Source organism: Triturus cristatus, chromosome 7 (genome assembly GCF_964204655.1).
Source record: "Triturus cristatus chromosome 7, aTriCri1.1, whole genome shotgun sequence".
Classification (NCBI taxonomy): Eukaryota; Metazoa; Chordata; class Amphibia; order Caudata; family Salamandridae; genus Triturus; species Triturus cristatus.
This window is the reverse complement of record NC_140590.1, coordinates 87,120,788-87,136,800: the sequence shown is the minus strand read 5'-3', so window position 1 is coordinate 87,136,800 and position 16,013 is coordinate 87,120,788. Positions and strand designations below refer to the sequence as shown.

General features: G+C 50.3%; 1 protein-coding gene across 1 annotated transcript in view; it reads left to right on the top strand.

The window, feature by feature from the left end:
- The first annotated feature begins 912 nt into the window (after nucleotides 1-912).
- LOC146808887 (phospholipase A2 inhibitor gamma subunit B-like) overlaps nucleotides 913-16,013 on the top strand; it is a 100,903-nt gene continuing 85,802 nt past the window's right edge. Inside the window, exon 1 of the mRNA XM_085615698.1 lies at nucleotides 913-1,214. Coding sequence (XP_085471824.1) covers nucleotides 1,163-1,214 — 52 coding nt within the window. The 5' untranslated portion in view covers nucleotides 913-1,162. The remainder of the gene's footprint in view (nucleotides 1,215-16,013) is intronic.

Sequence of the window (16,013 nt, the reverse complement as noted above, 5' to 3'; positions counted from 1 at the left end):
CAGTACTGTCCTGTTGCTGTGATCTGCTCAAATATTTCCTACTGCGAAGTACTAATGCGGCTCTGTAACAGGGCTGCTGTTGGAAAGGACATGTACTGCTCTATAGCAACGCAGCTGTGAAATCCCGTACGGTCCTATTGCAGTGCTGCTGAGAAGTGTCAGTGGTGTTTTGTGGCAGACCTGCTTAGAAGTCCCAGTACTGCACTTTTGCAGCACGGTAAAGAAGTTCCACAGCTGCTCTATAGTAGCACGGGAGAGAAGTGGCAGTACTGCCTTGCATCAGCCCTGCTAAGAAGCCCAGTTACAGTACTTCGCTATGGCAGTGCCCTTGAGCAGTGCCAGTGCTGCTCTACTATAGCAGTGCTGCTGAGAAGTCCCAGTACTGCGCTATGGCAGTGCCCTTGAGAAGTGCCATTGCTGCTCTATAGCAGTGCTGCTGAGAAGTCCCAGTACTGCGCTATGGCACTGTCCTTGAGAAGTGCAAGTTCTGCTCTATAGCACTGCTGCTGAGAAGTCCCATTACTACGATAAGGAAGTGCCCTTGAGAAGTGCCAGTACTGCTTTGCATAAGCCCTGCTAAGAAGCCCTAGTACTGCGCTATGGCAGTGCCCTTAAGAAGTGCCAGTGCTGCTCTACAGTAGCCCTGTAGAGAAGTGCCAGTACTGTAGTGCTACCCTGCTGAGAGGTCCCAGTACTGCATCGCCGCAGCACTGTAGAGAAGTGCCAGTGCGCTCTAGAGTAGATTTGCTGAGAGGGGCAGCGCTGCCACCAGTGGAATTAAAGGAGTGCGGCTACGCTCTTGTGAAGTGAGGGCACGCGTACAGCACGTGCAGCGTGAAGGGCTGCCCCGCCGTGACGCGCCGCAGCGTGAAGGCGGAAGCCCCTCCACGACATGAGCACGTGACAGGTCGCGAGGGATGACCGGTAAACACTACTATGCAAACACTGTATTGCTACAGGCGCCGCCGAGCCCCAGATCGATTCCTAGAAGGAGGAGGCACGGGGTGGGAGGGGCAGGGCGGCTGCACCTCTCCAGACCCCACCCCCACTGGAAACACCGCACCCTCACCTGTGGCAGCCCTGCACGCACCTCACCGCATAAATATACCGAGCTGTGAACCACCGGCCCACGCGAACCTCTGGAAACACCCTGGAAGCCATAATGAGAGCTGAGCCTCTTCTCACCTGTATCCTGGCGGCCCTCCTTGTGGAAGGTAAGGACCCTTACCTCTCCTCGAGGCGCGTTATCTCTGATGGCTGAAGCTGAGGTTCCCTCTCTCTCTCTAGAGCCTGTATCCGCGCTGCTCCACAGGCTGAAGCTGAGGTTCCCTCTCTCTCTCTAGAGCCTGTATCCGCGCTGCTCCACAGGCTGAAGCTGAGGTTCCCTCTCTCTAGAGCCTGTATCCGCGCTGCTCCACAGGCTGAAGCTGAGGTTCCCTCTCTCTAGAGCCTGTATCCGCGCTGCTCCACAGGCTGAAGCTGAGGTTCCCTCTCTCTAGCCTCTATCCGCGCTGCTCCACAGGCTGAAGCCGAGGTTCCCTCTCTCTCTAGAGCCTGTATCCGCGCTGCTCCACAGGCTGAAGCTGAGGTTCCCTCTCTCTAGAGCCTGTATCCGCGCTGCTCCACAGGCTGAAGCTGAGGTTCCCTCTCTCTAGAGCCTGTATCCGCGCTGCTCCACAGGCTGAAGCTGAGGTTCCCTCTCTCTCTAGAGCCAGTATCCGCGCTGCTCCACAGGCTGAAGCCGAGGTTCCCTCTCTCTAGAGCCTGTATCCGCGCTGCTCCACAGGCTGAAGCCGAGGTTCCCTCTCTCTCTAGAGCCAGTATTCGCGCTGCTCCACAGGTGAAGCCGGGGTTCCCTCTCTCTCTAGAGCCAGTATTCGCGCTGCTCCACAGGTGAAGCCGGGGTTCCCTCTCTCTCTAGAGCCTGTATCCGCGCTGCTCCACAGGCTGAAGCCGGGGTTCCCTCTCTCTCTAGAGCCTGTATCCGCGCAGCTCCACAGGCTGAAGCCGAGGTTCCCTCTCTCTAGCCTCTATCCGCGCTGCTCCACAGGCTACAAGCCGAGGTTCCCTCTTTCTCTAGAGCCAGTATCCGCGCTGCTCCACAGGCTGAAGCCGGGGTTCCCTCTCTCTCTAGAGCCTGTATCCGCGCTGCTCTACAGGCTGAAGGTGAGGTTCCCTCTCTCTAGAGCCTGTATCCGCGCTGCTCTACAAGCTGAAGGTGAGGTTCCCTCTCTCTCTAGAGCCTCTATCCGCGCTGCTCCACAGGCTGAAGCAGAGGTTCCCTCTCTCTCTAGAGCCTGTATCCGTGCTGCTCCACAGGCTGAAGCCGGGGTTCCCTCTCTCTCTAGAGCCTGTATCCGCGCTGCTCTACAGGCTGAAGGTGAGGTTCCCTCTCTCTAGAGCCTGTATCCGCGCTGCTCTACAGGCTGAAGGTGAGGTTCCCTCTCTCTACAACCTCTATCCGCGCTGCTCCACAGGCTGAAGCCGAGGTTCCCTCTCTCTCTAGAGCCAGTATCCGCGCTGCTCCACAGGCTGAAGCCGAGGTTCCCTCTCTCTCTAGAGCCGGTATCCGCGCTGCTCCACAGGCTGAAGCTGAGGTTCCCCCCTCTCTAGCCTGTATCCGTGCTGCTCCACAGGCGGAAGGGGAGGTTCCCGCTCTCTCTAGAGCCTGTATCCGCGCTGCTCCACAGGTGAAGCCGGGGTTCCCTCTCTCTCTAGAGCCTGTATCCGCGCTGCTCCACAGGCTGAAGCCGGGGTTCCCTCTCTCTCTAAAGCCTGTATCCGCGCTGCTCCACAGGCTGAAGCCGAGGTTCCCTCTCTCTAGCCTCTATCCGCGCTGCTCCACAGGCTGAAGCCGAGGTTCCCTCTTTCTCTAGAGCCAGTATCCGCGCTGCTCCACAGGCTGAAGCCGAGGTTCCCTCTCTCTCTAGAGCCAGTAGCCGCGCTGCTCCACAGGCAGAAGCCGAGGTTCTCTCTCTCTCTAGAGCCAGTATCCGCGCTGCTCCACAGGCTGAAGCCGAGGTTCCCTCTCTCTTTAGAGCCAGTATCCGCGGTGCTCCACAGGCTGAAGCCGAGGTTCCCTCTCTCTCTAGAGCCTGTATCCGCGCTGCTCCACAGGCTGAAGCCGAGGTTCCCTCTCTCTCTAGAGCCTGTATCCGCGCTGCTCCACAGGCTGAAGGTGAGGTTCCCTCTCTCTCTAGAGCCTGTATCCGCGCTGCCCTACAAGCTGAAGGTGAGGTTCCCTCTCTCTCTAGAGCCTCTATCCGCGCTGCTCCACAGGCTGAAGCCGAGGTTCCCTCTCTCTCTAGAGCCTGTATCCGTGCTGCTCCACAGGCTGAAGCCGGGGTTCCCTCTCTCTCTAGAGCCTGTATCCGCGCTGCTCCACAGGCTGAAGCCGGGGTTCCCTCTCTCTCTAGAGCCTGTATCCGTGCTGCTCCACAGGCTGAAGCCGGGGTTCCCTCTCTCTCTAGAGCCTGTATCCGCGCTGCTCTACAGGCTGAAGGTGAGGTTCCCTCTCTCTAGAGCCTGTATCCGCGCTGCTCTACAGGCTGAAGGTGAGGTTCCCTCTCTCTACAACCTCTATCCGCGCTGCTCCACAGGCTGAAGCCGAGGTTCCCTCTCTCTCTAGAGCCAGTATCCGCGCTGCTCCACAGGCTGAAGCCGAGGTTCCCTCTCTCTAGAGCCAGTATCCGCGCTGCTCCTCAGGCTGAAGCCGAGGTTCCCTCTCTCTAGAGCCAGTATCCGCGCTGCTCCACAGGCTGAAGCCGAGGTTCCCTCTCTCTAGAGCCAGTATCCACGCTGCTCCACAGGCTGAAGCCGAGGTTTCCTCTCTCTCTAGAGCCTGTATCCGTGCTGAAGCCGGGGTTCCCTCTCTCTCTAGAGCCTGTATCCGCGCTGCTCTACAGGCTGAAGGTGAGGTTCCCTCTCTCTCTAGAGCCTGTATCCGCGCTGCTCTACAGGATGAAGGTGAGGTTCCCTCTCTCTCTAGAGCCTCTATCCGTGCTGCTCCACAGGCTGAAGCCGAGGTTCCCTCTCTCTAGAGCCTCTATCCGCGCTGCTCCACAGGCTGAAGCCGAGGTTCCCTCTCTCTAGAGCCTCTATCCGCGCTGCTCCACAGGCTGAAGCCGAGGTTCCCTCTCTCTAGAGCCTCTATCCGCGCTGCTCCACAGGCTGAAGCCGAGGTTCCCTCTCTCTCTAGAGCCAGTATCCACGCTGCTCCACAGGCTGAAGCCGAGGTTCCCTCTCTCTCTAGAGCCAGTATCCGCGCTGCTCCACAGGCTGAAGCCGAGGTTCCCTCTCTCTCTAGAGCCTGTATCCGTGCTGCTCCACAGGCTGAAGCCGGGGTTCCCTCTCTCTAGAGCCTGTATCTGTGCTGCTCTACAGGCTGAAGGTGAGGTTCCCTCTCTCTCTAGAGCCTGTATCCGCGCTGCTCTAGAGGCTGATGCTGAGGTTCCCTCTCTACAGGCTGAAGGTGAGGTTCCCTCTCTCTCTCTCTAGAGCCTGTATCAGTGCTGCTCTACAGGCTGAAGCCGAGGTTCCCTCTCTCTCTAGAGCCTGTATCCGCGCTGCTCCACAGGCTGAAGCAGAGGTTCCCTCCCTCTCTAGAGCCTGTATCCGCGCTGCTCTACAGGCTGAAGGTGAGGTTCCCTCTCTCTCTAGAGCCTGTATCCGCGCTGCTCTAGAGGCTGATGCTCCCTCTCTCTCTAGAGCCTGTATTCGTGCTGCTTTACAGGCTGAAGCTGAGTTTCCCATTCTCTCTAGCCTCTATTTGCGCTGCTCTATTGGCTGATGCTGAGGTTCCTTCTCTCTAGCCTCTATTTGCGCTGCTCTACAGGCTGATGCTGAGGTTCCCTCTCTCTCTAGCCTCTATCCGCGCTGCTCTACAGGCTAAATCCGAGGTTCCCTCTCTAGAGCCTGTATCCGCGCTGCTTTACAGGCTGATAATGAGGTTCCCTCTCTCTCTAGCCTCTATCCGCGCTGCTCTACAGGCTGAAGGTGAGGTTCCCTCTCTCTAGAGCCTGTATCAGTGCTGCTCTACAGGCTGAAGGTGAGGTTACCTCTCTCTAGAGCCTGTATCCGCGCTGCTCTACAGGCTGATGCTGAGGTTCCCTCTCTCTAGCCTGTATCCGCGCTGCTCTACAGGCTGAAGGTGAGGTTCCCTCTCTACAGGCTGAAGGTGAGGTTCCCTCTCTCTCTAGAGCCTGTATCTGCGCTGCTCTACAGGCTAATGCTGAGGTTCCCTCTCTCTAGCCTGTATCCGCGCTGCTCTACAGGCTGAAGGTGAGGTTCCCTCTCTACAGGCTGAAGGTGAGGTTCCCTCTCTCTCTAGAGCCTGTATCTGCGCTGCTCTACAGGCTGAAGCTGAGGTTCCCTCTCTCTCTAGAGCCTGTATCCGCGCTGCTCTACAGGCTGAATGTCGAGTTCCCTCTGTATGTAACCTGTGTCGCCTGGGCTCTACAGGCTGAAGGTGAGGTTCCCTCTCTCTGTAGCCTGTATCTGCGCTTCTCTACAGGCTGAAGGTGAGATTCCCTCGGTATGTAACCTGTGTCGCCTGGGCTCTACAGGCTGAAGGTGAGGTTCCCTCTCTGTAGCCTATATCTGCTTTGCTCTAAAGGCTGAAGATGAGCTCCCATCATAGTCCACCCTGTAGCCTCTGTACTACCTTGGCTGATGGACACGTTTTCTCTCTCTGACACCCGGATGCTCCCTGCATCCTTGCTGAAGGTGATGTTCCCATTCCACAGCCAGTATCCTGTCTGCTCTCTTGACTGATGGTGAGCCCATCCCACCCCTACCTCTCTCCACACATAGCTGTCAAGTGGTACCATGTGGTGTGTGACACCATGTGTTTTTGTTTTTTTCTTCTCGTTATTAACATTGTACATGCTGGGATTTTTTAGCCCATTCTTACAATGTTAAAAAAAAGCAAAACTACAATGTGATGTTGGCTTAAAAATGCAAAGACCGGAATAAGGGAGCACACATGAAATAGGTTCACAAGACAGTATGATGAGGGTATTTTGGAGCTCCGGGCGTGGTGCATTTTTGTAGCCCCCCCCCTTTCTTTTTGCATCAGCATGAAGAGGTCATCACTCTCCCTGATAGCATGACCTGTAATGTGTCGATCAAAAGCCAGTTAATTCTTTGTATTAATATCTTGGTTTTATGTTGTTGATTAAAATGTGATACAACCATTTAAATCTGATCCAGTACATGCCCAGGTGATGTGGGCAAGAGGGAGGCACTTCAGATTGTGGTGGGCACTATGTGAGTAATAATAACAGTTTTGATGCTCAATAATAATTATTATGAATATTAAGACTGAGCCTGCAGGCATACCTAGACATCCCACTTCTGTGTGCCCACAAAACTAACGTTTCACGTCTTTGAAAAGTCTTGGCATGTGACCATCAGTGTACCTCACTCAAGGGTATCTGTCTAAATCTCCTTTAAACAGGCTTGGCCTTCTCCATTCTTAAAAAGTCAGTCCTGGTCCTGGCTGCCTGATATCCAGTGCAGGCCGTAGGGCCTCCCTAATGGGGGGCTCTATAGAAAACTTTACCTGGCCTTTGCCCCCTGTCAGATTGGTGAAACGGAAAGTTGTGTAAAGCCAAAATCCCTGGTAAGCTGACATGCTTACTCAGCCTTTGGTCGCTGTAGCACAGGCATTGGCAACTCATTCCCATGTGAAGAATGACATTAAGGTGCTCATTTGCGACTGCTTTCCAAATTAAACTGAACAGAATGTGTATGGTCAAGCAGAACCAGCAGGGGGCTATGGCCCCTCCTCTCCATCGTGAGCGCGTGCCCTCAGAGTGTCTCAGAGTACAGGTCCCTCCCACCCTCTCGCTGCACCCTGTGTGTGCCCTGCTCACCTGGAGAGCTTGCTCGTCTGCCAAACCGGGGCTGCTGCTCGCCTTCCACGATGGCACTCTCGCATGCCAGGCTCGGGCTGTTTCACTGCCTGGGTGGGGGCCTACCAGGCTGATAGGCTCTCCATATACCTCAGCGTTTGGTGCTTTTCAGGCTCCAGAGCTGCATAAGTGCAATGAATATGAGGAAAACAAGCAAACAGTGGATTCATCTTAAAGTGAAAATCTAGAAAAACACAAATACTACAAAACGGGAGCCCTCATTATGACTACAGATGCGTTTTTGCTGCTTTTCTTTTATGTATCTAATGAATATATTTGTATTTTTTCTCAACGGTGTGTGTGAGACATTATATATGCATATGTGTGTGTAATTTTTATTTAAAACTTCTTATATTTGAATCTATTTCATTTTCTCCTCTTATCTGCCTTTCTCTTTTTCCTCTCCTATTACTTTTTTTTTCCACTGCCTCTTTTTTCTATTAATATTATATACTTTTCATACTGAATATTTCAATTATCATATTTTAGAAACATTTTGTGAATCTTTTCTGATATAAATATTTAATCTTTATCAATATGTAAATACCAGGTCTGATGAGCCTCTCAGGTTATTCTTGAGGTCTAATAATTATATGGACTTCTTTCATGCTGCTAATGCATTCGTAAACTTTTAAGTTGTTAAACATCAATAAATATATATGAAATAAGCAATTTGTAGCACTAAGACATTTTATTAAAATTGGTGTTTTCCATTCACAGCACACTTCATTCTAGTGCCCATTGTCAGGCTAATGGCAAACAACTTGTGGCAATAAGAATCAGTCTCTTTCGAAGACATTGAAGATGCATATACACGTAGTAAGGTTTAAATACATTCCTGGCCATGCTTCTCGGGGTCTCTAAGCTCCGATGGGATCACAGGGGTCCACAGGTGAACTACAGACATGCGATCAGCAGACATATTCACCTGGAATGAGTAAAGCTGTAGCAGAGCTGGGCGTCATGGGTTGTTGCTCCAGCTGCCATCTTGCCCATACAGAGGAAGACCATCCAAGGTATTTATAACCGCCAAGTGGGATGTCTTTCTTGCACGTCTGGAGATGCAAGCCGCAAGATTCTGCACCTGAAGTGGTAGTTGAAGCTCTAGAGATTGGAACTTGGAATCCGTCGCTTTTAAGTTTATTTCTACAGGCGCCACGTAATGATCATTCCACGTTATCTCTGTATTACCCACACATTTTTATCCCTCTACATTTCGGTAGATTAAACCTGCTGGAATTCACCTGGGGAAAACTACAGGGGTGTGATATTTACCACACCCAGTGCTTTAAATTCAGATCCCTGCAAAAGCGAGTTTGCATAGGGATTGGAAATGTTATGCCAGGACCACTGTTGCACACAATGCTCATCATGGTGTGCAGTGGGCCTGCATGCAGATGCCTTGGTCTCATGGTGTGTAATGGGCCTGCATGCAGACACCTTGGTTCACACCTCATGGTGTGCAATGGGCCTGCATGCAGACACCTTGGTTCACACCTCATGGTGTGCAATGGGCCTGCATGCAGACACCTTGGTTCACACCTCATGGTGTGCAATGGGCCTGCATGCAGACGCCTTGGTTCACACCTCATGGTGTGCAATGGGCCTGCTGTAGGAGAGTAGGATCTGCACTTATGTTGCCCCCACTTTTTAGGTCTCGGCTGAGACAGCGCTTTAGCGCTGCTCTGGCGAGACATATAGTAAGCGAGTTTTGGAAGTGCAAACAGTGCTTTTCAGGCCTCCAAATACAGTGCATGTGCCCCGGGCGCGCGCACCATTTGGCAGCCTGAAAAGCACTGCCTGATCACTTGCTTTAATGTCCTCAGTGAGCCCCGCGGGCACTGAGGACATCAAAGTGCACACCATTTGCACTGTGCCCGCCACCACTCCCCCCTCCCACTCCCTCCTCGTCAACTTCAGTGCGCAGCCCCCATTCCATCTTTGTCCTCTCTGCTGAAACTGCTGTCTGAAGTGTCAAATTTTATTAATAGTAAACAAAAATCGCACTACCGTGCCAGGGCCAGACTTGGCGTTGATAATGATTGTTTGAAAAGGGAACTTTGAAAGGATACGAACTTGACCAATTCTGGTTTCAAAATATAAGAGAACACTGTAGAGGCATGCGTCTACCGACTGTTATATATAAATTGGGATATATTTCTTAATCTGTCGAGTTCAGCCACTGCATGATTATATTGTTGTCTCTTTTTGAAACTCAGGAGCAGTAACGTTGTCGTGGTGTCACTAGGGCTTCAAGTGGATGCTTTTTCAATATTATATACAAGCCACAGTTACTGCTAATTTATCTTATGCAACTAACAACGATTGACAAAGCCAATAGTCCTAACTTGTTGTAGGTATCATGTTACTTGTTGTATCATTATGCCTGGATGCAATGACAAAAGAGAAAGCAAAATACAAGTCGTATAGACCCCGCGCAACACCGCCCCCCACCCCCACCCATTTTTTTTGTATCCCACTTAAAGCCCTGGGTAGGATACTCAACAACAGGGCCGAACTGGAACCCCAAAGTAGGCCTGGCAATTATGTCGGACCAGCTGGAGGGTCATGGGGGAGGTTAACTGTGAAGCACTTTTGCTACAGGAAACGCCCAATGCCCGGGCAAGCCAGCCCGGCCCTGCTCAACAACCCCGTTCTCTCCCGCATTTACCTGTGATCAGGCGCGCAACACCCATTGAACTCAAAGGGCTTCAGCCCCCCCCCCCCCTCGTAGTGTGTGGCAGCCCGGGATGAGACCGCTTTCCGGGCAGACACAAAGCCGCGCCTGAGCACTTCACAGGTCTTTAAAAAGACCATTTGCATGTTAATGAGGCCTCGCTGTTGCTTCACCCCTTCTAAGAACCCCCGCAGCTCCACTCTGCCTAGATTCAGCCCCCCCACCCCCGAAATCAGCGCCACTCTGCCTACTGTTTAAAGATTCAGCCCCCCCCCCCCCCCCCCCGAACATTAACTAGCAAGTGATTTCGCTGGTCGCTTTTTCACAAGCTCTGAACTTTGGCAGTGATGTTTCCCCTTGATAGAGAAGTTTCAGTTTCTGTATTTGGATTCCATGCCCTTTCCTTCTTTGTCCTCTCTGCTGAAACTGCTGTCTGAAGTGTCACATTTTATTAATACTAAACAAAAATCGCACTACCGTGCCAGGGCCAGACTTGGCGTTGATAATGATTGTTTGAAAAGGGAACTTTGAAAGGATACGAACTTGACCAATTCTGGTTTCAAAATATAAGAGAACACTGTAGAGGCATGCGTCTACCGACTGTTATATATAATTTGGGATATATTTCTTAATCTGTCGAGTTGGAGTGGTGAATGTTCCATGCCACATTTTGCCATCAAAATTCATTTCGACGCAAAACTAGAACCGGAAATGAGGCAAGACGCCGAGTTGTAGCACCACAACATAAAAGGAAGTTAAGGAGGTCGAAGTACTGTTTGCCAGAGCGGAGACCTTAGTCCAAGAACGGTTCATTGTGGCAGAGCAACCAGAGTTCTATAAAATAAATGTTTGTGAGGGAGGAGGTGGTTTTCGTAAAACGTGCCTGGCGCTCGGTAAAACAGCTTGAATTGTGTAACGATGACCCGCGAGCCGAGAGAGCGTGCACAAATGTTGATGTGAGAGACTGAAGACATTGAGAGTTAAAATCTGCAAGCGACAATTACTTTTATTTTCTTTGCTACATAAATGATCGAATTTAATGGTTGAGTGGCACACACAAATCTGACGTTTAAAATTGCTGATGAAGTAGAAAGCCTCCCAGCGACCCGTCCAGCCCTGTCAGCGGCCTCATATCTTTCTGCCATGTCCTATATCTCCAGAGCTTGGCCTTATCCGGGTTAATTGTGAGGGCGTCTTACTTGAAAGGGATAGCGGCTCCTGGGCATAATTTCATCCAGTCCCCGGATCCGATTTCCAAGGGATCTTAAGTTATTACAGGGAAATCAGGGGGCTGATTACCTGGCCTGCTGCTATGCAATCACACCTTTCAGTACTCATTACCCGCACCCTGAGGAAGAGGATGTCAAGAAGCGGCCCTGCCGCTCTGTGCCGTGCGGCTGGGTGGTTTTCATCATGAGGCCTTGATTTAGGGGGACACCAGGCCTCCCCTCGGCGCCTTCCCATGTAGGGAATGGATGCTGGTTCCATGTCCGGTTGGGGAACCCGACCGCCACCCTGATGTGCACTGATAATCTTTGTTTACGATTAAAAACCAAACCACAAGGGGGCATAATTTCCGAAACTGACTAACCATGTGAACAAAACACTGGCACATCAGACCCGTTTCTCGAGGTCCGCTCGAATGGCACCTTTAGACACGGCTGGATTTCTAAACACAAGCATTTTGCATTCTGGGACTTGCACCCATAGTTATGACGAGAAAAGAAAAATGACAAGTGTCAGAAGTCAAAGTGCTGCAGGATAAAAAAAAAATAGGAATAGTTAGAGATGCCACACACGACGTTTACCAGATGCATTAAGTGGATAGGGCCATCAGAAGCTATGCTGTGGTAGGGATCTCAATTTAGAATAGGTCTCCACTACCCTCACTACCAACTTTCCTTCTGCTCTCTAGACCACTCTGCCCAGGTCCCACTCCGAAGCGGCCCTAGCAGTGCGCCTTTCTCCGAGGCACAGCAGAAATGCCTCGGAGAAAGGCAGCGTCGTTTTCGGATTCGGGGGCGTGTTTTGCTGTTGTCTCCTCCTTGAGACTTCTTGCAAAAAACACGCCCCCCAATCCGAAAAGGACGGGGCCTAATCTGAATGACTGACCTCTTCTCCAATGGCTGGCCAGCATTCAAGAGGCCAGCCAATGGAGAACAGGGGCGGGTTCAAGCCCCTCTTCTCCAAGTCATTAAATCTCCGACTTCCGGTTCTGCCTTTCGGCAGACCGGACGTCCTCGACCTAAAAAAGGGGCGCTGCATTCCTACACTGCCCCAGCTTTTCACTGCCTCTCCTTGTCCGTGTCTTTACGCCCGGCACATAAACAACCAGCCCGCGGGAGTGTCCCCAGACAGCTTGCAGGACACAAATCTCCTATTTCTTTGTTCGTGTGCTTGATTGTCATGTGGCACATTACGTAAACTTTGCACCAGTGCAAAAGAATTGCACATTGATTTTACACGATATTTGTTCCTTGCTTCACTCGGAATTAAACAAAGAGGTTTTCCTGCAATCATGTTTTTGGAAAGATGTTTGCATTGGGCCAAAAATGGAGTAAAGTGTTTTGCTCTATTTTTGTTACTTGTAAGATGGAAATGTGGAAACATGAGGCTAGCCATCACTGGTGCAGACACAATTTTGACCCAGTCATTTCCAGATAACATAGACTGCAGGGGTGAAATGTAGCCATTTACACTTGCACCTGGACACACGCTAACTGTATAATCTGTAAATATCGGTGAAAAATTGAACCAGAACCATTAAACCAACATCACTGTAATTCGACCTAGGTTTTACGCCATATATTTTGCTTGTTTTTATATGCATATTTCCACCAGGACAAAAAGCAAATGAAATAAATAGAATGTTCTCATTTTTTTGATTTTTAAATAAAGAAGAAGATAAATGCATTTTGCTCCCATTTTGAACTGTAAAAGATGAGACGATGTTTGAGGGAAAAACAGTTTGCATTATCTCAGATTGCATAAACTCCTTTTTGTCTTAAGCAAAAAGATTTAATGAAATAACATTTGGAGTCAAATCTGCTTTTCTCCAGTCCCTGCTATACAAGAAGGAAAACGGTGTAAGTTGCTTGCCATACACTGCTGCACGCCGCACAATGCTACACGAAACAGTGCTGCACGCCTCACACTGCTGCACGCCTCACACTGCTGCACGCCTCACACTGCTGCACGCCTCACACTGCTGCACGCCTCACACTGCTGCACGTCGCACACTGCTGCACGTCGCACACTGCTGCACGTCGCACACTGCTGCACGTCACACACTGCTGCACGCCGCACACTGCTGCACGCCACACACTGCTGCACACTGCTGCATTACTCACTGCTGCATGCTGCACGACACTGCTGCACGCAGCACACTGCTGCACGCCGCTGCATGCCTCACACTGCTGCATGCCTCACACTGCTGCATGCCTCACACTGCTGCACGCCGCACTCTGCTGCACGCCGCACACTGCTGCACGCCGCACACTGCTGCACGCCGCACACTGCTGCACGCCGCACACTGCGGCACGCCGCACACTGCTGCATGCCGCACACTGCTGCACGCCGCACACTGCTGCACGCCGCACACTGCTGTACTCCACACACTGCTTTTATGCGAGTTTATGCTACTGACATTGTAAATGACAATTGTATCAACAAGAGATGTGTAGTTCCTACAGGATGAGAAGTCAAAGGGGAATAAAGTATTCCATACCCAGACTTTAACCTAGTGAATGTAGGTGCACAAGGGAAGGGAATCCCTTAAGGGTGGAACTAAAACCCTCACACACCCAGCAAGCTAGGTGTCATGCTTCATCATCTGGGTTCTGGTCCTCGTCGGGTCGGCGGTGCAATACCCGACGGGCACCCATACAGGGGCTCTTTGTCGGAGATCTTTTGTTCCCTGCCGTATGGTGCATGCGTGTGAGGGCCCGGGAGTGTAGATGTAAGTGATTTAAAAGAGGTTGGTTAATCTGAAAGAAAAGTTTATTGGCTCAGTCAACCACCTAATTAAAAAGGGGGTGAGTGGCGTAAAAGCTATATATGCTCACAACGGAGGAGTGGCTAGCTACGCTCGACTCTTCTGGTTAACATGTTTCGCGCCCAGTTAGTCAGAAGGATCTCGTGGCGCTTCGTCAGGACCTATAATACTAAAGTGAAGTGTGCTCAAAAAAACTATCTACAGTGTGGTGAGAAAAACAAGGGTGAGAACTAATATGTTCGTCAACCCTTAATAGGCGCCCCTACCTTATGTATTCGCTTAAAAGAGGGTCACCTAGGGAAAGAAAAATTGGGAGAAATATGAACCAAAAAGCCACCCTTGGCAACTGTAAGGCATTATATCACACAGGTTAGTCGATCACCACTAGTTAAGTAAAGTAGTGATCCATTTAATATACTCCAGATTGTAAATTGTACTGGATTCCTATCAGTTTCCTAGTCAATTAATAAATACATGACGTAAGACAAGGTAGGGCAAGGTAAAAAACGGTTAAAACAAGCAGTGTAGCAAGGTTCTGGTTGGAAGCACAACCATTGTTACAATTATAGACAAAAAGTCATGGATACGCATGGACTCACCATTTCATATTATAAAAAACTCATCATCAGGTGCATGGCGCGTCAACAGGGGGAGAAACACATTCGTTCCCTATGGTATAATGGTGTTATGGAGAAAGGTAGAGGCATAGACAGATATCACATCCACAAAGTCACAAGAGAGAGATCTCCATCTTAAGTATCTCAAAAACATATTATTTGAGCGTGTGACACCTCTCGTGTGCAATAGTACTCTGATCTGTAATGTGGTTGACCAGGTGCAGTTAACCGGGGGTGGGGCAGAGATGTGCAAGTCCCGATTGGTTCATAACAAGGCTATGATCAATGGTAGTGAATCGAAGTGGACGATTCTAACTCAGTGTGTGCCTGAATTTAGACTTAGCATTTCTTCGCAAAATAACCCTGTGTAAATGTGCGTGTCGAAGTGGTCACATGCGAGCAATTCAGACGTGTCCCGATGGTGGACAGTGATCCGAAAATAGGTTCGAAAATACTAGGTGTGTCTAGAACGCCCCAAAGAGACTCGGGTATTAGAAACCCACCCTCCAAACCGAGCATCGAGGCACCCATGGTGTACTTACTTAGCAAACATCCCCTGGAGGCGAGTAAACCTGCCCGCGTCGCCGAACCCGGAAGCTGGATAGTGGGTCGGTGACGCTATTATTTATTCAGGCCAGGATAGGTTGTGAGCCTAACACGTGATTGGTAGTTTTTGAAATTCACAAGTCATATCTCTGACTCAGATATCCCTTTCCTGGATTTAAACATCAGATTGACACCCACAGGGTTAAGCACTACTCTCTACAGAAAACCCACTGATAAGAACAGTTTACTCCTCTATAACAGTCATCACCCCAAAGCCCTGCGCGATAACTTGCCTTTTGGCCAATTCCTTCGACTCAGGAGAAATTGTAGTTCTGTCACAGACTACAAAATTGAGGCCAACATTCTCTCAGGGAACTTGACTCAAAGAGGCTACCCTCCCCGAGTGATTTACAACTCAATGAAGAGAGCCAGAAATAACAACCGTGAGGCGCTCTTGGAAGTAAGACCAAAAGACACTAGAGAGATCATCACATGTGTCACATCCTTCACACCAGAGTCCAACAACCTCAAAAAAGTGATAAAGAAACATTGGGGAATACTATCCGCAGGTACACTTATGATTCCCCCACCACGGTTCGCTTTTAAAAGGACCAACAATTTGAAGGACACCCTGATACACACGAGACCGAAAAAACAAATAAGTTCAGCACATAACACCCTCTGGAATCTTCCCCCTGTACAGGGGCATTACACTTGCGGAGGGTGCTCCTGCTGCGGGCAAACCATTGTGGCAAAATCTATTCGCCTCACTGACTCTTTCGAATGGGCCCTCAAAAGACATACAAATTGTAATTCCACGAACTGTATCTATTTACTAATTTGCCCTTGTGGTCTCCACTATATAGGGATGACGACACGAACTGTGAAAACACGCATCACCGAACATAAAAGCAACATTAGATGTGGTAAAACCAACACGAAACTTTACAGTCATTACCTTGCATGCAAACACAGCCCGACTGATCTACGTTGGATTGTCCTTGAGAGCCAGCCTGTCATGTCTCAACATTCCCTTTTCAGGCTAGAACAACGCTGGGTACATCGCCTCTCGTTGGATAGACTTGGCCTCAACGATGATATACCTTGGTCAACGATATCTAATCGATAGGAGTCTTTTCCTGCCGATAATGTTGAGAGGGCAGGTTAGCACATGTACCACCTTATGTTCCTACTGATACTTTGTCTTCAACATTGACCCACCTCTGTACGACAAACCATGGGTCTAAGATCCAGTGACCATATTA